Raw genomic sequence first — 22,750 nt, 5'->3', positions numbered from 1 at the left:
ATAATGCTGCTATGAAAAGTCATATACAAGTTTCTGTGTGGTCATGTTTTCAATTTTCTTGGGTATATACTTAGGAGTGGAATTGCTGGGTTGTACAGTAACTCTACATTTAACTTTTTGCAGAACTGCCAGTCCATTTTCCAAAGAAGGTACACCATATTATTTTCCCACTAGCAATGTATGAGGATTACATTTTCTCCAAATCCTTGCCAATATTTGTTATTGTCTTTTTTATTACAGCCATCCTAGGGGGTATGAAGTGCTATCTCACTGTAGTTTTTATTTGCATTTCCCTGATGTCTAATGATGTTGAGCATCTTTTCATGTGCTTATTGGCCATTTGTATATCTTCTTTGGAAATTAAATCCTTTGCCTATTTTAATTGGGTTATTTATCTTTTAACTGTTGCATTGTAAAAATTATTTATATTTATGGATACTACACCCTTATCAGATATATGATTTGCAAATATTTTCTCCCATTCTGTGGGTTTTCTTTTTACTTTATTGATGGTATCATTTGAAGCACTGAATTTTTTAATTTTGATGAAGTCTAATTTATCTATTTTTTCTTTGGCTGCCTGGACCTTTGGTGTCAATCACTAATTTTGCAAAGATACAAAGGGTTGTCTCCCTTGTGTCAACTCAGAACAACACTGAAAGGCCATCCAATTCCAGAGCTCCCCATGGGATTTTCTGAGGCCTCTGCTGCAGCTTCTTCACCCTCTGCCCTCTCCTGCTTTCCTCACCCCTTCATGGGTGTTATTGCCAAAAGCACTAACCCATAATATTCTGCATGAAAATCTCAGCATCTCAGTCTATTTCTTGGGGTACCTAACCTTAGACACTTTTAATGTTCCCTCATTGACCTCAAGACAGAGGGTCACCTCCTCACCATGATTTCAAGTCCTTTTGTGACACGGCCCCTGCCCACTCTCCGGCCGCATCTCTCTCCACATGTTCTCCTCATTCACTGTGATTCAGCCACACTGAACTGTTTGTGCTTTCCCATAAAGGCCATCTCTCTAGCCACCAGGCCTCTGCACTTGGAATTCCTTCCTCCTTCCTCCCTAACACCTACATCTATCCCCTCACCTGGCTGACACCCATCATCCATCCAAACTTATGACTCAGTTTGTCATCATTTCCACCAGGACACTTGCCCTGACTCTCTCAGTGCTTCCACAGGCCCCTTCACTCTCCAACCCTTATGCTTACCATACCATATTATAATTCCTTGTTTATGACTTTGTCTCCACAACTTGATATGAACCCCAGGAGGACAGGGATCCTCTCATTTACATCCTATCTCTAGAGCTGGCACTCATGAAGCACTCAAAAATATGCAGTGCATGCATGACACATGCAAAGTACAGAAGCAGCTCAGAGAAGGCGGCAACTAGCTAGGGGCTGCTTCGGGAAGGGGGTAGCCCCTGCCCAGGGCTTCACAATGAACAGGAGTCCCCAGGCTGGCAGTGGGAGGGCTCCATGGCACCACCCCTGAGTTCTGGAGCTCACTTTGGAACCCCCGTGATATATAGCCGGCATTACAGCAAAGCCTAATTCTCTCATTCACCCCACCCATCTCCACCTGGGCCTCCCGGAGTCCACCTGGGGCTGGCCTGCCTGCATTCACAGGCTCCTGGTGCCTAGCAGTTTCCCAGATCCAGATAGAAAATTTCTGCTAGAAGCTGCTAGAAATCAAACTACCCTTTCTAGGACATGCATAAAGCCTCATCTGGCTGCCTAGAGATGGTTTTATGGGCGTCCTTATCTGGACTCTGCAGCAGTTGCCGGCATCAGGATAGACAGTTCCTTAGTTAATCATTCAAATAGGAGGTCTGGGTTACATTAAAATGATGGATCTGTGGCTGGAAAATACATTTGGAATGCCTTATGAAGCCTCAGCCTTCCCCTGCATGCTCTCACCTCAGATCCAGGCTGCTGTATGCAGGTGGAGGTGAGGCCCAGAACGAGGGAAAGGCCCGGAGGGGGCTGTTAGCTCCCCTAGAGTGCAGGCTTCTTCACCCTTGGAGTGCACTGCCTGTGCGGAACTGTTTGTCCTGGGAGGGCCTTTTATCGCCAGTGTCACACTACTAGTAATTCACAGGCAGAGATTCAAATCCACACTGTCCGATGCAGAGCCCGTGCCCTTAACCATTATGCTCTATTGTCAAATGATGTTTTGAGACTAGATCATCCGGTTCTCACTCTACCCTTTCCATGCTGCTTCACGTCCTCCTTATGAGATGCAGGGCAAGGCCCAAGCCCCTCCAGCCCAGATATTCCTCCCTCTCTACTCCATGCCAAGGCTAGAGTCAGGCCCACACCTGGGGGGCGCAGACCTGGGACAGCCCCTTGGCAGCAAGACTGTTCACATCATTTCTGTGACCTCCTTCAGCTCAGCTCAGCTGAGGACACCACTGGATGGGCTGTCATTAAATCTGAGGACGTGCTGGAGGGCAAGAGGACAAGGTTGTTGGAAAAATTGCCTCCAAGAGGCCAACACCAAATCTCACCCACCTCCAGCTCCCAGTTTGTGGCTCAGAAAGATTTATGGTGCTGCACAGATGGGTCATTCTTGAGATAAAGTTCATAGATCTTGCAGTTGACAGGTCTTTTCAATCAGTCCTTCAGGAAAACTTCCACAGCTGATAAATGAGCCGCCACTAAAGCCTCAGCAATGGGCTCCTAAAGGTCTCCATGGCTTAGGATTTCTCATTTATCCTGCAATAGGGACATCCACTGTTGATGCCAAATAGAGCAAGGAGGAAGGCTGGAGTGCAGTTGGGAGAGGAAGCCTTCCCTGCCCAGCCCTATTCTGGGCCCCCACTCTGCATCCCCTCAGTAGATGCCAAGTGCACAGGGAGCATCCTTAGCACTCACTGACAAGAAGCCCTGCATACAGTCAGTATCCAGCCAAAATAACCTGCAGGGCAGATGCTAGAGGATGGACCAAAAAGACCTGGACTTTTGGATCCAAGAAAGCAAAGTCCAAGATGAGTGGTGGAGAGGAGGACACATGGCATTTGGAGACATAAGGCTACAGGGACTTTCCACTATGGCCTCATTGGTAGTTGCCCAGCTAATGTCCATTCTCCCCTTCTTTCTCCCAAGGCAAACTCTGAGTTTGTTTGGAGCAGCAGCATGCCCAAGTAAAAGTATTCATCTGCCCCAACTCACTTGAAGCTGGGGCACTATGAGAATGTAAAGGGTGCTCTATTAGGGATTTCTGAAAAGGTTTTGCTTTCCTGTCACAGGCACTGTCTCTTCCACCTTCCCCTCCCCTTCTTTTTCATCCTGTTGTGCAGATGTCAGAATACCTATGGAGCACCTATCTCACAACATGCTAAGGATGGAAAAACAAGAAGACAGCAGGACTTGGGAATTGGGGAGCTGCTGTGCTAGCCCTGGAAAGCCAGCCTCTGGACCTGTGGTTATGTGAGCAAAGTAGCCCCACTCTGGTTAAGCCACTCAGTCATTTTGCTGTCACCTGGAACCAAACACAATCCTGGGTGATAGAATCCAAGCTTGGAGAATTTCATTGACTTCCTTAACCTCTCTTGAGCTTCGGCTTCCTTATCTATATAAAGGGAAAAAGATGATAATATTTGTTCCCCCCAGTAAACTACCCACTATGCACAGGCACCATGCGGAGTGTTTAGCATGTGCCACCCACGAATTGAGAAAGTGACCATTGTGTACAATAGGCAGAGACAGTGCACACAATAATACCTGCCAAGGCTACCCCACAGGACTTCTGAATCAGATGAGACCACATGGGAGATTCCTTAGTCATGTCCACACTTACACACATGCCTACCAAAGCCCACATTCTCTGGTGTGCACAGAGTTGAAACCAAGAAGAGGCCCTACTCTGAGAGCAGGAAGTAAGCTCCTGCAACTCATGCCTTCCACCCCCTCAGAGGAAGAAGGAAAGAAAAAGGGATTTCAACACGTTGTGCCAAAGAGAGAGCAGCCAAGTGGCCGCAGGTGAAACCAGGCCCTGCCAGATGGCTCCACTTGGGGCAACCTTCAGAAATAAGATTCTGCTTATCAAAGATCTAATGTTTTTTAAAAAAGAAAAGAGGTCCTAGGTGTATCTCCTGGCCCAGACAAGACCCTGGGACAGAGAGCTTGTCCTTTGCTGGTGCGCCTTCTGTCCACACACACTCCGGCCGCTCGAGCGTGCACGCAGTCAGCACATCTCCAGCACCAGTACCCACCACCAGAGACTCAGAGTGCCTCATGCTGGAGGCCGCTTCCGCCAGGCTGTGCCTGACTCCTGGGACCTGAAGTGGCTGCCTTTTATGTTTTAGGGCCTTCTCACGTTCATCTCCACAAGCTCACAGACGTGGTGCATCATCCATATTTTATAGATCAGGGCACTGCCTCTGAGAGGGGAGGAGACTCCTCAAACCCACGTGATCACCCTGCCTGAGCTCAGGCTTGAAGTCTCCTGACTCTAAAGCTTCCCATCTGAACCGCCAGGCTGACTCGTCCTCTGCCAGAAATGACTCTTGCTCTCTCTGTCTTACGCTCTCACCCTCTCATTCTCTCTCTCTGGGTCTCTGCCTCTGTGTTTCTATATGGATGGTATCTCTTCTTCCCTGGCCATGTGTGTGTCTTTTTTATGCTTCTGCCTCCCTGTGTTTCTGTGTGTCTCCAACTCTCACATTACGTCTCTTGCTCTGCGTGAGTCTCACCCCCTTTCCCCCGGTCTCTGTGTGTCTGTCTTTCCTGTCCTGTTGCTCCCTGTGACTCTTGCTCGGGGCCATGTGTTTCCCCTCCTCATCCACCCCAGCCCCCGCAGCAGACCAGACTGTACCTGTGTCTTTACCTGATCATGTTCTTTAGAAACTCAAACTTCCATGTCCACAGGGACCGCCTGTTCTGTTAGCAGTTGCATCTCAAGTTCCCAGCAACACACAACATAGATGATGGATATATTCTTGTTGAAGGAGTAACTGTTGAACACACTGAAAAGAGAGAATGAAAGACTCCCAACACTGGGAAGGACAGTGGGGTCTTTCCCAGAGGCAGCTGGGAACTAGGAATGGGAAGGGAAGAAAAACCGAGGAAAGGAAAGAGGTCTAAAGCCAAACTTTCCCAGCTTTAGTTTACAATTAGGAGATTCATCAAAACATTTTCATCATGTTCACTGGCAGGGTCCAGGGGTCTAATAGATTAACAACACGTGCAGCATAGCAGTCAAAAACTACTACCATGGAAGATGTGGGTTCAAATCCTTGTTCCCCTCATCCCTCAGCCTCTCTGAGCCCCATCTCCTTGCCAGTCACATAGGAGCAAGAACACGGCCTGGTGAGTGCAGTAAATGCTCATAAGGACACACATTCCTTCATTTGACAGACAAGGAACCAGAGAGGGAAAAGGATGTGCTGCAGGACACACAGTGAAGAACAAGGCCTCCTTCCACCCTAGGCCAATAGACGCCCCGACACTTGCGAAGGAGAGTTGCAGCCTCCAGTGACCCTGGGAGCCTGGAGCAACCATTGAAGCTGGAGTGGCCACAGGGTGGGAATCTCAGAGAGACGAGCCCTGCCGTGATGGGGGCCACCCCTCCTCTCTGTTCCACCCCGAGGGTCGTGGCCCTCAGGCCTGCAGTCGCTACCTTTCCTCAGCCCCAGAGCCCCCCACCAGAGGCAGGTAGGCAGGCATAGGCCCTGGAGCCTCCACTGGGCTGATGGGAAACCTGGCTCGGCCTCAGGCACTAGTGGGCAGCTTTGGAGCTGCAAGTAGTCTAGAGAGAAAGCCACATCAAAACTACCTAAGGACAAGAGCCAGCTGCCTCTCTACAGCTCCAAGCCCCAGTCTCCCCATGTGCAAATACACAGGCTGCATCTGACAATGTCTAAAATCCCAGTCAGGGGCCCCTTCCCATCGGCACTGACCCTGGAGCAGTAGGAGAAGCTGTCTGAGCAGAAAGGGATAGACAATGGGGAATGCAGACTCCTGTGTGAAAATGCAAACAGAACAGAAGATATTTTTACTAAACTAAAATAGCTTATTAGGGTCAAAAGACACTATTTGTAAACTATAGAAACATAAGTTGGTAGAAAAACCACCAAATATTAAATTACTCTGAAACTTCTCCTGTAAGGAGAAACCAGGCCAGCAGCATAGTGGGGGAAAGATGTGCGCCCTGAGACAAAGCCCTCACTAGCCATCAAGCCCTCACTAGCCATCAGCCCCTCACCGGGCCTCTCCAAGGCCGGGCGACGCCCAGAGCAGATTGGCCCCAGAGGGGGTCTCCAGCCTAGCTCTGGGATCTGCTTCCCTGCCCACTCTTGAGTGCCAGACATTGGTGACCTCCTAGCTGCAGAATGCACTCACAGGGTATGGCCTCTGGGATTTGAAGATGACACAACTCAGCAAGCAGCTTCAGCAGGAGGAGTGGGCCTGCACCTCTTCTCAAGGGTCTGTTAATTACTCTGGTAATCCTGTGAATTAGGCAGAGCATCATGTGGTCATTTGCCTACGTGAGGTGTTATGGAGATTAACTGGAATTAAAGCATTCAGCACAGGGCCTGGCACACATCAAATGCAAAATAAATGCTGGCTGCTATGATTATTGAAATAACTGCAGCCTGAACCCTCTCTTCTCAGGCTAATGCTCAAATTCAATTGTGGGTCAAAAGAGTTAGTAGGTTTCATCCAGGTGTGCTCCACCTGCTCACGACACACCCTCAGATAAATGAATTCACCTTTGTGGGCCTCCTCTGTCCAGGGGCACAAATTCCTGCCCACCTATTCGGGGTCTGTGGGGCTCAGAGGCCTGACCTCATTCTTCTGAACAGTCTAACTGCTCAACAGGAGCAGAGGGTGAGTGGTGAGAGATGGGAGAACAGAGGCTAGAGCGGAGGCCAGACCAGGAGAGGGGAGAGGAGTTGGAGGAAGGAAAGACACTGCCACCCGAGCCCTACTCACATGCCTTTCTTTGCTCTCCCATCAATTGTTCCTGAGTGCCAGGCACCAGGAGTGCAGAGTAAGTCAAGTAGGCTGTGCCCTCTTGGAGCTCAAATTTTACTTTCCCAAATATGGGGAGGAATCTGGCTAAGGGTTCCCACTCGTCTCTTGAGTCTCTCCAGCTTGAAGATAAGTCCAACACCTCTGTGCTGTCCATCTGTCACCTGGTACAGGCCAGGGCTACTGACATCCCAAAAGGGCCTGGGACTGGTTTGTTAACTAGAGAGGGAGCTAAGGTCTCTGAGCAGGAGGCTTTGAGAAGTTACAGCTGAGCCAGTCATCCACCCCCCACTTCATACAAGGCTTCCCTCCCAAATAGTGATGCCCAGCTGAGCTAGACATCTTCCCCACCAAGCCTGACTCTCAGTGGTTCCCAGTGATTATCTGGCAGTTATGCGCACCACCTAACACCCCCTGGAGGGACTGTCCTCTCTTGGCCTCATTGAAGAAGGTCTTTGTGGGTCTGGCACTCTGCTGGGGCGAGTGATGGAAACCAAGGAACCCAGATACTGTCCAGTAGATCTTAAAATTTTTTTAATCCGAAGACATACAGGAATAAGTCTGTCCTTTTCATGTTTGAGACACAGCAGAGAGACTGGACTATAGAAATGAAATACTGAGAAAAGTTTGCACAGTTCAGTTTTTATTAAAATTAAAGGATGGGAAATTAGAACATGATTCCTGTTAAAATAATACATTTGAGGAAATGTTTCTTCAGCTATCGCTGTAACTGATCAAGCACGTGACAAGTGTTCTTTTACAAGGTATACAGTCCCTAACAGCCATGCAGAGAACACCAGATCGAGGATCTTACCTATGCAATATGTTGTACGGGGTGTCAGTGATCAAGTCTGACTGGCTATGACAACCACAGGGACAGAGCACCCACACAGACATACACATTCAGTGTCTTCAATTTTCTTTCAAAGAAAGTATTTTACACATAATATGCAAATTAAACAAGAAGTACAACAAGGGTCCTCTATTGCCACTGAAAATGAGGGGAGTGGAGGACGGGGGAGCAAATAATTTACAATCTCATAACCAAACATGGCACTAGGGCAATTTGATGCTGCAAATGCCACAGTCCTGTGCATTCCTGCCATAGCTGATGCTATATCCATGAATCACTGAGTCCCATGACGAAGGCTGCACAGGGGCTATGAGGCTGTAATTATCCACTACAGAAGAAATCTCTTCCATTCCCAAATGCTGGAAGTGCTGCTGGCTCTCCTGCTTGGTCAGTAGAAACACAGCACAGCTGAAAATGAGGGGCTTAGGACTCTAAATAGTGCAAACGCTTAAAAAAAAAAAATACATTCTAACCTCCTTGCTTCTCCAGGCAAACAGCCTTTAAAAACTCCAACTAACTGGAATATGAGTTTGCTCAACCTCCCAACTTGATCCAGCTAGGTGCAAATGGGGAGCATAGAGGCAATTTAAATGGCACCTGTCCCAACAATAATAATAATAATAATAAATTTTAAAAAACATGATGCAAATGGCAGATAAATACACAGAGCCTGGGGTAGAGACATAGCTCAAGAAGCAAGTTGTAAGTGTAGTGTGAGCACCTGCAAAGCATATGCTTAACACATGGGGATCATGAGGATTGACCCCTCTTTTAAAGGTTAGAGACAAGATGCTCCCAAAAAGGGCATCATCCAGCAGCAAAGGCCTCAAGCTATTGGAAGCTTCAGATGAACAAGGAGATAGAAGAGAATAAGGAATGGTCGGCTGGACCTAGGACACGATGGGAGTATGTGCTGGGGGGGGAGGCCTTTCCCTGAGGCTTCTCCATGCCACAGGGTGCCAGGCTCAGTGCCTATCAGTGGGAGCCACCATGTGACAGCCCGGCCTCACCCCCACAGAAAGCAGACTCCAAAAAAAAAAAAAAAAAAAAACACAATCAATACGGACAATACGGACATAATATCAGTCCCTAGCAATTCAAGAAACACCAGCGACTGCATTTAAATTCAGCAGACTCCCTTGAATATGGTATTAAAAAAAAAAAAGGCTCATCTACCTGGAGCTACTGAAAAATATGTTTCTGGAGGGTGAGAAACAAAAGGAAGAGAGCTACAGGCATGAACTATGTTTGAGTGAATGATGCAAAGAACATAACATTTCATTATTATGGACAATAAAAAGCGATTCAAACATCTTGAAAAAAATATCTTATAAAAATATCTACGTTAAAATTTTAGCCTAAAAGCTATAGCTTCAATTTTATAAAAAGGCAATCTTTGAAAGGATCTGGCTCAGAAATATACAAACATTACACAACAGATATCAAAGTAAGACAGCTCAAAAAGCATCTTAGGGGATATTGCAACTGGCTTGTCGGGAAATAGAATTAAGTATTCTTATTGCATAGCAGAAAATGAGGTCACTTTTATTTGCATAATACTGCAACTTTGTAGATGGAGAGATGCCATTGGGTACTTATGAGAAATAACTTTGGAATTCAAAATCTGACTTCTACATTGTTCAAATCAGTATCCAAGTGGCGTCTCGGCTGCTTCTAACCTTGGGCCTCAATTCCATTTCACACCGCAATCAGATGACAGATATGCCATTGGCAAAGCTGCATTCACAAGCAGCCGTGGCCACCCTAAGTGGGGAGTAAGAGGCTTCATCTACCATGTGACCAGCACAAACTAGAAAATAGCCTGCTGTGTCCACTGTGGAAAGAGAATCGTACCTGGTGATGAAGAGATAGCAGGTTTTGGTGGCATCTGTGGGCAGCCAGAGCAGATTGGCTTTGGTGATGACGTACGAGTGTTCTGGTCCCTGTGAGAAAGGACACATGACGGTGGAGTGCACACGGCCTTCGCAGCACGCCCAGCAGAGGCAGTGCTTTGTAGGGAGGGAGACGTGAGGTGAAACCAATTGCAAAAATCCAAAAACAGAAAACATGACTGGCTAGCTTTCAGTGGAGGGACCCTTCCCTGGAAGACGACACATAAAAAATAGCCTTTCCGGCCGGGCGCGGTGGCTCACGCTTGTAATCCCAGCACTTTGGGAGGCCGAGGCGGGCGGATCACGAGGTCAGGAGATCGAGACCACAGTGAAACCCCGTCTCTACTAAAAATACAAAAAATTAGCCGGGCGTGGTAGCGGGCGCCTGTAGTCCCAGCTACTCGGAGAGGCTGAGGCAGGAGAATGGCGTGAACCCGGGAGGCGGAGCTTGCAGTGAGCCGAGATTGTGCCACTGCACTCCAGCCTGGGCGACAGAGCGAGACTCCGTCTCAAAAAAAAAAAAAAAAAAAAAAAAAAATAGCCTTTCCAGCATGAAAGTCTAGCTTCTCAGTGGTGGGGGAGGGGCAGGGAATTCACCTATCATCTGAAATTGAGAGCTTCTGTGAATGGCACACATCAGATCCCAACCCCAGCCTCATCCCCATCACACATCCAAACAAGTCTCAAAATTTCCTCAGAGAAGGAGAAAGGACATTTCTCATTCTATCAGCTTCCAACTCACAGCCAGGTAGAGTTATGAAGCCACAGTTACCCCCACTTCATAGTGAGACCAGAGCACTCAACTAAAACATGTCTTGCTTCCTTTGGAGACATTTCTTCCAGGTCCCCCAAAGCTGGATATTTCAGCCTCTTCTGAAGGCTTCTAAAAATTCTGGGTACCTTGTTGTTCTCCAAGTGTCTTGTTGAAGTAACATGTGCTTAACATCAGAAAGAGAAGTTTTGTCTTCAGGAGAGTTGCACATTTAGGGCACAATAAATATACAGTAAATACACAATGTGGCTCACTGGCTGGGAAGACTTTGGGGTTTCTAACTGCAGGGGCTGGGGGATGCCAATCTCCTGCAGCACCTGCTTGGAATTAGCCCAGTCATATCAGAAGTCCAACATCAGGATTTACAAAGTTCCTTGGCTTCCCGTAGGTGGATTCTCAAAGTAAGGAGGGTGTCCCAGACTGCAAGGTATGAGACTCTTCTCCAGACACAAGACTTCCCCTGCTTATGCCAGAAATTCCAGCATGAGCAATTTGCTAGTTTAGGAACAGCACAACTTTAAGGTTTTTTAAATACAAATTACTCCATGCACCCTCAAATGCCCGCTCCTCAAGATGCTTGAAGTTCTATCATTAATAATTTTTACCTGTGAATTAGCAAAGCTCTCACCAAGCTCCCTTTTTAAAATGCAAGCACATCTTAGGAGGCCTCAAATCCAGGGCCCACTGATATCTCCTACCTCACAGGGAAAGTAGTAGTGGGGTTCTTGGGGGTTGGGGAGAGGGTGCACACCCTGGAATAGGGGGAAAGCACAAGAAAAAGAAGACAAGGACATTAAACAGACTTGACCACCGTCACAAAGTGCCAAGGGCCAACTCTAGTGGTATATTCCTTTGAAGCCATCCAATGCCCATATGAATCACACACAACCCCATCCAACACAGGCACAAATCTATCTTTCGGTCTGGAGGAGGGTGACCTCTTATTTATCCTCCAGACCAGAACACTTTTGAGAGTAAAATGGGGTGCTGTGAATAATTAAACCTGGATAATAAGTATAAATGGGGACTGTCCTATCCTCGGAAAACCTAAAAGTAGGACCCTCTCTGAGACCATTATAGGCAGGAACTGAATCCTTACCACTTTGGTTTTTTGTTTTTTTCCTGTTTTTGTTTTGTTTTGTTTTGTTTTTTCAGTGTTACCCGAAGCTTCTCTGAAGAGCTAGTTTTCCCAGCTGAAGAGACATAATGTCTCCCAGGCCTGGAATCTATGACATCAAAGACCAATGGCCTAAACCTGAAGACTGGGCAGTTCTCATCTGCTTCCTGTAGGAGAACTCAAGGAAAAACAGCGGGCTGAGAAACACAGGGAACCCATTTGTCCCTTATTCTAGCACACAGAGGACACGGTGCAGCTTTGAGAATTCTCCAGCTCTTCTGCAGACAAAGTCACAGTAGTTAAAGTACATAAGTGGGTGTGGCCAGAGAACTGCCCCTCTCACTGGTTATTTCTCAACATTCCCAGACTGTCTAACTGGACCTTCAGAAGAAAGCAGCTTTAGTAGTCTCAGGGTCCCCATGGGACAAATCCAGAAGAGAGGTCTCTGTGACTTGATTTTTAACACAGCGAAAGGATCAGTAGTAAAGAAATCCAGTAGACTGTCACACACGCTCACCCCCCAACTTAGAGAAACATAGAGAAACACCATGGTTTACACACACACACACACACACACACACATACACACACTCCAGGGTCTGTATTGTCCCTGTAGAAACACCAAAACAAAGCCCAAAGGTGCTGCCTGGGGCTGTCAGGACCCCCCTTGCTCAGGACATAGGCCAGAGCACCTCAGGGGAGCGGGGTGGGTAATGGTGTCCACACTGAGATGAACAACACCAGTCTGCCAAGTCAGAGGAGAGCGGTTCTCACAGCAGCATAGACCCTCCCAAGCAAGTTGAATCCAGTCACCAAGGTCCTGCTGGTCAGAGTCACAGGCAGCACCTGCTCCTTCCTCCACCTCCTGGCAGTGGGAGTTTGGGTCACAAGGACTTATGAATCACGGCAACACCTAATAAGAAAGGGGGAGAAAGTTATCATCTTAGCTTCTCCAAAGTTACTCCAAGTCCCAGTGAGTTCATGAATCCAAGATATCCTGAGTCACAGCCAAGGGAAATGTGTACAATTTTTATCCTAATATTGAAGTGGACTCAGGCTGCTAGCAGCTGGCTGTTCCCCACTCCAACAGCCAAGTCCTGGCAAGACACTTGAACCTACGAGCACAGTCCCTCAAACACCACTGACTAGTGGCCTCACCCTGTGTCATCACATGGACTCACTGTGGTGACTCCTGTCCGCAGCCCTAGCACCCAGCCCAACAATGCTCAGCGTCCAGGGGCAGTTATGCAGTTCTAAATTTGAATCACTGTAAGAGAAGCGATGGGTGATTCATCTCTACTTTTAGAAGACACTGGAATGAAGCGGAAAGCACAGCAGGCTGCCTTCATGGGAGCAAGAAAGACTGAATTCCATTCTTAGCTCTGCTACCAGTCAACCTGCACTATGGCCTTTGCCAAGTTCTTTGACCTCTTTAGGCTCAGTTCCCACACGAATGTCATCTAAGAGACCCTGCCAGTGTGACAATCTCGACTTTGGTAAATGCTCCAGACATGTATGCTGTGTTACTGTTTTAGTCCGAGTGAACCATGCTCAGCACCTAACTATAAATCCAGGCATGACCCAAAATCTCACTGTAAGGGACTGAGGCTACATGGCAGATATTACAGGTTGATTCTGTCAATACCCTTCCTACTTGCTATCCTCGACCACAGCCACCAGCAAGTTGCAAGCTCAGGTTCCCAGACTGCCTGGCAGCTAGATGTGCCATGTGACCCAGTGCTGGCCAACAAGACTGTAAAGGCAAGTGTGCCAGTGTTGCAACACTGGCTTTGTTCTTGTTGTGACTGGAATGCTCATGCAAGGCCAAGGGGAGGCAGCAGCCTTTGATAAAGCTGGCAGAATAGAAAAGAGAAGAGAAACCTGGTTCTTCAATGTCAGTCTGAGCCCCCAGGCCAACCTTGGATTTCTTTCTACTTGAGACAAATACACTCACCTCCTTATTTAGGAAAGTATCTGTCAGGGTTTCTGGTGCCTGTTGCTAAATGAAATCCTAACTTACAGGTGTCTACAGGCAGGATAGTTACTGGAGTCTTATTTTAACATAGTCCCACAACTATGAAATGTTCTGGTTGAAGATGAGATTGAGAGAACATGGCTAAAATCAAGCCAGGATACCCCACTGGAGATATTCTGCTAAGACATCTATTTCCTGTTTATTCCTGCCTAAAGGTGCAGACATAGAAGCTTCGAGGCAGGCAGAACCTGAGTCCAGGTGCCTGGTCTTGACAGCTTCTTTTTTTTTTTTTTTTTTTTTTTTGGAGACGGAGTCTCGCTCTGTCACCCAGGCTGGAGTGCAGTGGCGCGATCTCGGCTCACTGCAAGCTCCGCCTCCCGGGTTCACACCATTCTCCTGCCTCAGCCTCTCCGAGTAGCTGGGACTACAGGCGCCCGCCACCACGCCCGGCTAATTTTTTGTGTTTTTAGTAGAGACGGGGTTTCATCATGGTCTCGATCTCCTGACCTCGTGATCCGCCCGCCTCGGCCTCCCAAAGTGCTGGGATTACAAGCGTGAGCCACCGTGCCCAGCTCGACACCTTCTTACTTGAATCTCAGACATCTCTTTCAGAAGGTGGCTTTTTTTTTTTTTCGAAAGCAGGCTCCTGTGTTGCTTTTTCATATAACCTTTGTCTTAATAATAAAAGTAATATATTCTCATTATGGGAAATCTGGAAAATGCACAACACAAAGAAAAAAGCTTTAATCCCTTCACACAAAGAAAACCACCACTGTCTTTTTGGAATATTTTCTAGCATCTAATAATAATCACAATCATTTACTGCATGGTGTCTAATGCCAGGCAGGCATTGTGCTTAGCTCTTCACAAGTATTACTGCATTTCATTCTCACAGCACCCTAAAGGCTTAGTCTAATTTTATTCCCATTTTACAAATAAGACAACAGGGGTTCAGTATGATAGAATACCTGGCCCAGAGACCCAGGGCTAGTGGCAGAGCTGGGATTCAAATTCATATCTGACTCTAATATGCATCTGTAGAAGAAGCAGCAGCTATTCAACCCCCACTCCCGCTACCACCAATACAGGACTACATGCGTGAGTTCACAAGGTTCATACAACTCTGCATCCTTTTTTAACCTAACAGGCTATTACAAATGTTTTCTCATAACATTAAAAATCCATACACTATATAAACATCCCATAGATGATTAACTATTTCCCTCATGTCAGACATTAAGTAATTCTCAGGTTTTTACTATTATGAGTAAGGCCCCGATAAATTTGTCCATAAATCTTTGCATTTTGGAGCATTTCCTTAGACTTTAAGATAATAGACCCAGTAAGTGGGTTTGAACATAAAACTGCAGGTTTGCTTGTCTCCTTCCTACCTACTTCTGGAGAGGGCAGACAATGAAGAAAGGGACGTGAAATATTCAGCATATATATGAAATTCTAACCACCCACACTTAACTCTTCCCCTCTCATTAAGGCACACACGGAGTCAAGGGAAGATTCCTCACTTGTCTCACTCATCCCAGAACAGAATTACTCCAGGACCAAACTTCTTCTAAAATGTTTTATACTTAGCCAAGAAAAGCATTACAAGGTGAAAAAAACTCTAAAGGAAGAAAAAAGCTAAAAGTCCATTGCAACAGAAGTCTTACGTTGAAAGAATGTGCTGCAAACTCCTTCAAATCTGCACAGCACAATCTTCCTCTGCAGTCAAACAAGGTGGAATGACTGACCTTTATAATGCAAAATGGGAATCGGAAGAATATTCCTGGAGTCGTGGTATGGATTAAAAGAGATAATGACTATAAAATACTTTGGATAATGCCTGGTATGTTCTGTGTGTGCTGGATCAATAATGTTATCTCTATTCCAGGTTCTGGAAAACCAGATACAAGGAAATGAACTACACCATGGATATATATTTGCTCATTTCCCCATTGACCCAACCTTAGTAGTACCAACTCTGATGCCACCCCTGCCCCTGCCACTCACCAAGCCCCTCACACACACTCAAGAAGCTTCCATACCCGGCTGGTGCCTTACTCTAAGGCTTACCCTGAGCTGGAGTAGCACAAAGGGCATGGACTTAGCACTCTGGGTTTGAACTCTGACTTTGCCATTTATTAGCTGTGTGGCCTTCAGCAAGTTACTTAAACTCTCCAAACCTCAGTTTCATCATCATAAAATAGACAGATACGGTCCCATTCAGCCCAAGAGTTGTTGAAAAGATGAGAACAAATGCACACTCTGTTCCTAACACACTGCCCCATGGCACGGGGCCAGCCACCCAGTGAAAGGACAGCTATTCGTGTGATTGCGATCCACCCTCAAAGTTTAATTGAGCCTATCTCCTCCAGGAAGGGTTCCCTGGCTTTGTCAGTTCTCACCAGTCTTTCATGTGCTAAAGCCTGTCTAGCATATGTCATTTAGAACTTGTATATACATCATCTTGTCTTCCCAGTTGTCCAATTCAACCCTGGACAACAACAATTGCATCTTATGCCATCTAGGAGCCTGGCACAAAGTAAACCAGGAATGGCAATGAAATTCTAAAATCTTCTTGTGACAACTCAGTTCAGTTGGAAGTGGCTCAATGGAACAAATGTTATAAATTCTGAGGCTATCTTCAGGTTCACAGGGTCCGGGCAGGGGCAGGGGGTAATAAGTGCTAATTATCAATATCTGTCATGAGCGCAGAATGAAGGAGTGGTGGCCATGTAACAATTACCTGTCATCCCTGGAGGAGGCACTCAGGCCCAAGTTAAGCAAGCTCACATCCCCTCATCCCACTGGCCCACCCAACCCTCATTCCCCTAGTGTGTTGGAGGCCTCTCGGATGGGCATGGAGATGGCACACACTGACCTGCATAGCTCCGCCCCGTGCTCATGTTGGTTGGAAGCAGCGTCCATTTGTCAGTGATGGGATTGTAGTACTCCACCGAAGCCAAGTTGCAGGATCCATCATCCCCTCCAACCACATACAGGAGCCCATTTACTGCACAGACCCCTGTGAGTCAAACAAAAGCCATGGGAGACATCACAGCAGGTGCACTAAGAGATCAGAATTGATCAAGAGACTGAGAGGCTCTTTTCCTCCCTTCATGGTAATACAACAGAGAGTTGGCTCCACAGGTTTGAGTTTGCTAAGTGAAAGAAAATATTGACAACAGTCACTGGGCTCCAAGGATCCTTCTTCCTAACAAGATCATTTCTCTGACCAGGGAGTTTTGCTTACTTATAACGTGTATGCCACCCGCCACACACATGCCTACACTATAAGTATGTAGAGCATATGGGCACAGACCCCTCTTTACTGGAAAGGTGTATACAGACCTCCTGTGCCAGGCCTGAGCTAGAGAATAAGACAATTCAGGGGACTTCGTGCATGCTACTACTTCTCTGCTGCTAAGTTTTTCCCTGATAAGCCCTATGTTATATCCATACTGTGTGATGCTGATGGTTATGTCTGTAATCCCTTTACATGACTGGGTCTACATTCACACACAACTCCCAGGGATGAGGAACAGCTCCCACCCTGATCTCAGAGGGAGATGGATTTTGGGCAAGATCTCATGCAGCAGGGTCTAAGGCATAGGAAAACGTAATTAATTATTGCTCATTAAGACTTTCAAAGGCCATAGTCCAATATGTTGTGTATTTTTTCAAAATTAGATTAAGGGATTGGTGATACTCCAAAAAGTAGTAATTATCAGTGTTGCTGAAGGTATTCTCAAATACTGGTGAGACGATAAAATGGACATCTTCCTGGATGGCGTCTAAAATACATGTGCTCCCTCTGATTAAAAAATTCCACTTCTGGCCAGGCACAGTGGCTCACACCTGTAATCCCAGCACTTTGGGAGGCCAAGGCAGATGGGTCACTTGAGCCCAGGAGTTCAAGACCAACCTGGGCAACATGGTGAAACCCTGTCTCTACAAAAAATACAAAAATTAGCCAGGCATGATGGTGCATACCTGTGGTCCCACCTACTCAGGAGGCTGAGGTAGGAGGATCTCTTGAGCCCAGGAGGCAGAGTTGCAGAGCCAAGATTATGCCACTGCAATCTAGCCTGAGAGAGTGAGACCCTGTCTCAAAAAAAAAAAAAAAAAAAAAAAAAAAATCCACTTCTGGCCTTTTATTCTAAAGAAATAATTTTAAATGTGTGCAGCGATTTAGCTATAAAGACCAGTTATAATAACTAAAGTATTACTTATAGTATAGAAAAGATGGAAATAGCCTGTGTCCAATAGTAGATTGGTTGTTTAAATTATGATATAGTCATTTAAAATAATATCATATAAATAAGTTTAGTGCTGTAATAAGACGTTCATGAGAGATTGTAAAGTGAGTTTTTTTTAAAAAACAGGTTATAAAATAGTGTTATAGTGTAATTCCATTTTTGTTATTAAAAAATAGAAATATCTATGTATGAATTTTATACAAACACGCATTTACATCTAAACTGAATTCCAAGGTTCTAGATAGACTAGCTGCCTTAAGGGTCCTGTAATTCTTTGCTCATGTGGCTTAAAGCCAAATGAGAACTTCTATCACAGCAGGCTTAGGCAATGAGTAAATTAGTAAATATCCCCCCATCCCCCCGTTTACACTTCCAAGTCAGCCACAAATGGGCTTAGCAAACAGGTAATATGAGAATAATGAAAATGGATCTGCCTGAAAGTCACCTGTGTGTCTTTCCAGCCTGGGAAGTTGAGCTAAGCCAACACTTTCCTAAAGCAAAGAGGCATAAAGGTATACTGACACAGTACAAGACCAACAAGGCAAAGCTCAAAAAGGAAATAGCTTAAAAGGGGCCTCATGCTCCAAGAAATATAAACCTAAATACTCTACAGTAAATCTTTCCTACAGGAAGGCATAGGAGACAAGAAGGAAAGCAGAGACAGGAATATAAAGAAAGCAATAAGGACAGGAGAACTCATCAAGGGTCCAACTGTCCCTGCAAGGAAGGAGACTGGTTTCAAGTAGGAAGTGAGAGGTTCTCCTAGCCAGGCACTGGCAAAGAAAAGATAGAACCAAGTGCCATTGTCTGGCCCTTGTCCACAGAGCCCTGTGCTTAGCTACCTACTAAAGCTGTTGGGCAGGGGGCATTGATGGCAACCAGAGGACTTTTCCAGGTCTGTGCTCATCTGTGTGCGGTAAAAGTCATTACCCTTCACTGGGGGGAAAAGGGATCCTCTGCATCTAGGTTGCAGGATCTCCAGCTAGCTTTTGGGGTCTCAATTTCTCCCCTCCTCTAACCGAGAGCCCACCTGGCAAACGAACACTCCCCGTTCAGGATATACGCTCAGCTCCAGACCTTGGGAAATCTCCCTGCTGTTTAGAGCCAGTGTCTTCAGAAAGAAAAGGCACACAACCCCCAAAGGGGAGATGGAGACAGCAGTCATTACCTGCATTGCGCCGGCACATGTTCATGTCTGCCACTTGCTTCCAGGTATTTGTTCCAGGATCGTAAACCTCAACGCTCTTCCTCACCAAAGGCCCATCATGCCCACCTGTGGCGTACAGCTGTCCGCTAAGCACTCCAACCCCTGAAAGGCAGAGCACAGTGTCCTAGCCTCATGCTGGCTACAGTAACCAGAAATCAGGAGGCCTGGCATCCGGTCCTGGATAGCCCTGACCAGCGAGGGGACTTGGGGAATGCCATTTTGTCTCCCTGGACCTCAGTGTCCTCATCTGTAAAACAAATATAATGACACCCTACTTGCCTCCTCATAAGACTAGCAACCTCAAAACTTTGAAATATAATGCAAATGTGACCCAAATTCTGTTTTTAAAAAACATAAATATATATATACATATATATTTATTTATATATATAAATATATAATATATATACATATATATTTATTTATATATATATAAATATATAATATATATACATATATATTTATTTATATATATATAAATATATAATATATATACATATATTTATTTATATATATATATATAAATATATAATATATATACATATATATTTATTTATATATATATACACATACATACATACATACATACAGGGGAGGATGTTCATAAGCAAAGAAAAAAAGACAAAAAATACTGAAAGAAATCCATTAAAATATTAAGAATAATTATTTCTGAGTGGTAAATTACATTCATTTTCCTTTTTTGCCTATCTATATTGCCTAGTTTTCCTACAATGCTGTATTACTTACTCATCCTTATATTAGTTGAGTAAAAAGTTAAAAATTGAAACTAGCCACACAGCAAAAGTGCTGAAATTATTATTAGGGAGGCCTCCCTGCTGGTCGTGTAAGCAGAAGCTGACCTTTCCGCCCACTTCTCTCCTGCTGTACTGCAGAAGGCATTATTAGATCACTCACCGTGTTGATCAGCCTGAGCTGAGTGCTAGAATTGCTTCGTTTACAATTTTTAGTATAATCTTTTAAAATCCTTTTATACAACAAGAAGATGAAAGCCATAAAGAAGGAAGACAGCACAGTATCTAGAAAGTGCAACTGACCTGGTAGCTAGGACACCTGTGTTCTGGACCTGTCTCTCTGACTTGCTCACTGGGTGACCCTTCCCCTTTCTGGGCCTCAGTTTCCCTATTTGTAAAGGGAAAGAGTTGGCCAGGCACGGTGTAATCCCAGCACTTTGGGAGTCCGCGGCGGGCGGATCACGAGGTCAGGAGATCGAGACCACGGTGAAACCCCGTCCCTACTAAAAATACAAAAAAAATTAGCCAGGCGTGGTGGTGGGCGCCTGTAGTCCCAGCTACTCAGAGAGGCTGAGGCAGGAGAATGGCGTGAACCCGGGAGGCGGAGCTTGCAGTGAGCCGAGATCGCACCACTGCACTCCAGCCTGGGTGACAGAGCGAGACTCCGTCTCAGAAAAAAGGGAAAGAGTTGTACTAGATCAGTAGTTCCCATGGACCACAGACTTCTCCACTCCATGGGCAGGCTGCATCTCAATCGACTGGGAAGCTTTTTGAAAGACAGATTCCACACTGGTCAGGAGTCAGAAAAATTTCCTCAGGTGACTGGGATGTGCAGCCAGGTTTCAGACCCAAGAACCAGACTTGTAGACTATAAGTCCATATGGATGAGGACTGTTTTCACCTTGTCCTCGTATGCTTCCCTGTGCTCCACAGCAGTAGGTTCTCAAGAGATATTGCTTGAATGACAAAAATATAAATTAATAAAATCCCTCCCAGCAATTATGAGGGTATGCTAGTAGCTCCTAGCAGTTGCTCTAAACTAACAGCAGATGGTGCTATCGTATCAACAATGGCTCTCTCTAACTGACAGGTTTAATAAAATTAGTTGAGTTCCAAAGCTGCCTCACCTTCCTTTCCTCCATGCTCAGCAGGAACATGCATTCCCTGAGAGATGGCCTCTTTTTCGCCTAACCATTTGTGGCATTGCCCACACCCTGCTGAGGAAGTGAGCTGCCTTCCAGGCACTCAGGCAACTCTGCTTCTGCCCTAGTGCAGCCTCATCCAGAAACATTCATGCAGCGGTTTCCTGGACCTAGAGCCACAGGGGCTCCTGGCACCTCAAAGGGCCTCAGGCAGCCGAAGGCCAGGGCCTTTGGTCTCTGGGTCTTCAGCCAACAACACCCACCTCAACAAGTATGTGGGTTCCCAACTCCAGAGGTGAGACTTGCCCAAATCTTACGAAAGTGAAGCCCTGAAGAAAGGCTGACCTGGGAGCCTGAGGTCAGGGCTCTGACAGTAACCTCAGGAAAAAGGCTTGGTTTTGATTTCCTAAATCAAGGTCAGTGTGCCTCCCAGGGACACTGGACTCCCAGGCAACAGAGGTGTCACCCTCCAGGTCCTCCAGTGTAGGTAAGAGACAGGAATAGGGCCAGGTGATGTCCACCCAGCAATAACCATTTCAGCAGCTTGGCAGAGACAAAGCAGCTTGGCAGAGACAAAGCAGCCGTAATCTCCAAAGGCGGCTCCCTCCAGAGAGACAAGCCTGAGCTTCCTAAGGCAGGTCTGTCCTCACAGCTTCACACCCGGCTGCCCCCCCAGGCTTTCGGCCCTAGGAGCAGTCACGCATCTCAGGGTGTGCTGCCCCAGGCATGCTGAGCTCTCACCCCTTAAGTCACAACAGAGGATTTCTAGGGAGTACGAAGACTCTACCAAAACTTTAGAAACCAAAATTTCCGAAAGAGGTTTATGACAGGAGAAGAAACATGGGATTTGTGGATTGACTTGGTTCTTAGGGAACATCTACTACAACCCTACAACCCACTCATTTCACATATAAGGAATTAGAGGCCAGAATAAGGGAAGGGATTTGCCCAATGAAGGTCATATGGCAAATGACAGCAGACCCAGCACTAAGTCCCGGGCCTCCTGACTTCCAGGCAATGGCTCCACATTCAGGAAGGGCCAACCTGTCAGCATCAGCAGAGACAAAAATTCCCTAAAAATAGCACTCCAAACACAAAAACTTCTTAAATGGAATCATGCAGATTTTATTTTTGAAACCAGTGAGCACACAAAGGCTCTTCAAAAATATTAAAATCGCATACTTTTTAAAGAATGTTGAGGAAGTGGTCATATGTTTGGTACTATAAAATGAGATCACAACTCAATCTCCAAAAGTACAAAAAAAAAAAACAAAGAGAGAGAGAGAGAGAAAGGAATAACATTGCAGGAATGTGGCTTCCCTTCTCAGAAGTCACACAGCCTTCCCGCCAGGATCAGATTGGTAATCAGTCACCACTGACAACAGGAACCGGCAGTAAAGAGCCAGTGGACTGATGCCTCTGTCTGCCCTCAGACCCTTCCCTTTGGGCCTCTGAGACAATGGATGGGAAGACAAAGCAGGGGAGAAGGGGCTGTTGCTCCACTTCCTAAAAAATCCCAAAGGATCACAGAGCTTCTGGTTTTCTGACAAGAAGTAGAAGTGGAAAACCTTTTGAAAAGTCATTTTCTTCGCATGTTGGGGAATAGGTTGAAGTTAGGAAAAGTGGGAGTGGGGGACATAAGTTATCTCCAGACATGAACACTAATAGCTTGGCTTTCAATCCCAGACAGGCAAGCTCAGCTTTGTCAACTGAAGACTTGTCCTACTACTTCAGAGTTATAGGACTGATAATTTAGGGATTTGAAAAGCTAACTCTGGAGTCAGCATTACTAATTATA

At 46.0% G+C, this 22,750-nt stretch overlaps 1 protein-coding gene across 9 annotated transcripts in view; it reads right to left on the bottom strand.

Moving 5' to 3' along the window:
* Positions 1–7,612: 7,612 nt before the first annotated feature.
* KLHL3 (kelch like family member 3) overlaps positions 7,613–22,750 on the bottom strand; it is a 275,134-nt gene continuing 259,996 nt past the window's right edge. For 6 of the 9 annotated variants that reach the window (XM_055286143.2, XM_063642810.1, XM_063642808.1 and 3 more), the window contains 4 exons: positions 19,020–19,160; positions 16,474–16,617; positions 10,274–12,533; positions 7,613–9,966 (listed from right to left, as the gene is read on the bottom strand). In XM_055286143.2, the coding sequence (XP_055142118.1) occupies positions 12,505–12,533; positions 16,474–16,617; positions 19,020–19,160 (314 nt within the window). In that variant the 3' untranslated portion in view covers positions 7,613–9,966; positions 10,274–12,504. Of the gene's footprint in view, positions 12,534–16,473; positions 16,618–19,019; positions 19,161–22,750 lie in introns of all 9 variants that reach the window. The other 3 variants (XM_063642806.1, XM_063642807.1, XM_063642805.1) reach the window with 3 other exon arrangements.

This window comes from Symphalangus syndactylus, chromosome 7 (assembly GCF_028878055.3).
Source record: "Symphalangus syndactylus isolate Jambi chromosome 7, NHGRI_mSymSyn1-v2.1_pri, whole genome shotgun sequence".
Classification (NCBI taxonomy): domain Eukaryota; kingdom Metazoa; phylum Chordata; class Mammalia; order Primates; family Hylobatidae; genus Symphalangus; species Symphalangus syndactylus.
This window is presented reverse-complemented; position numbering and strand designations above follow the sequence as displayed.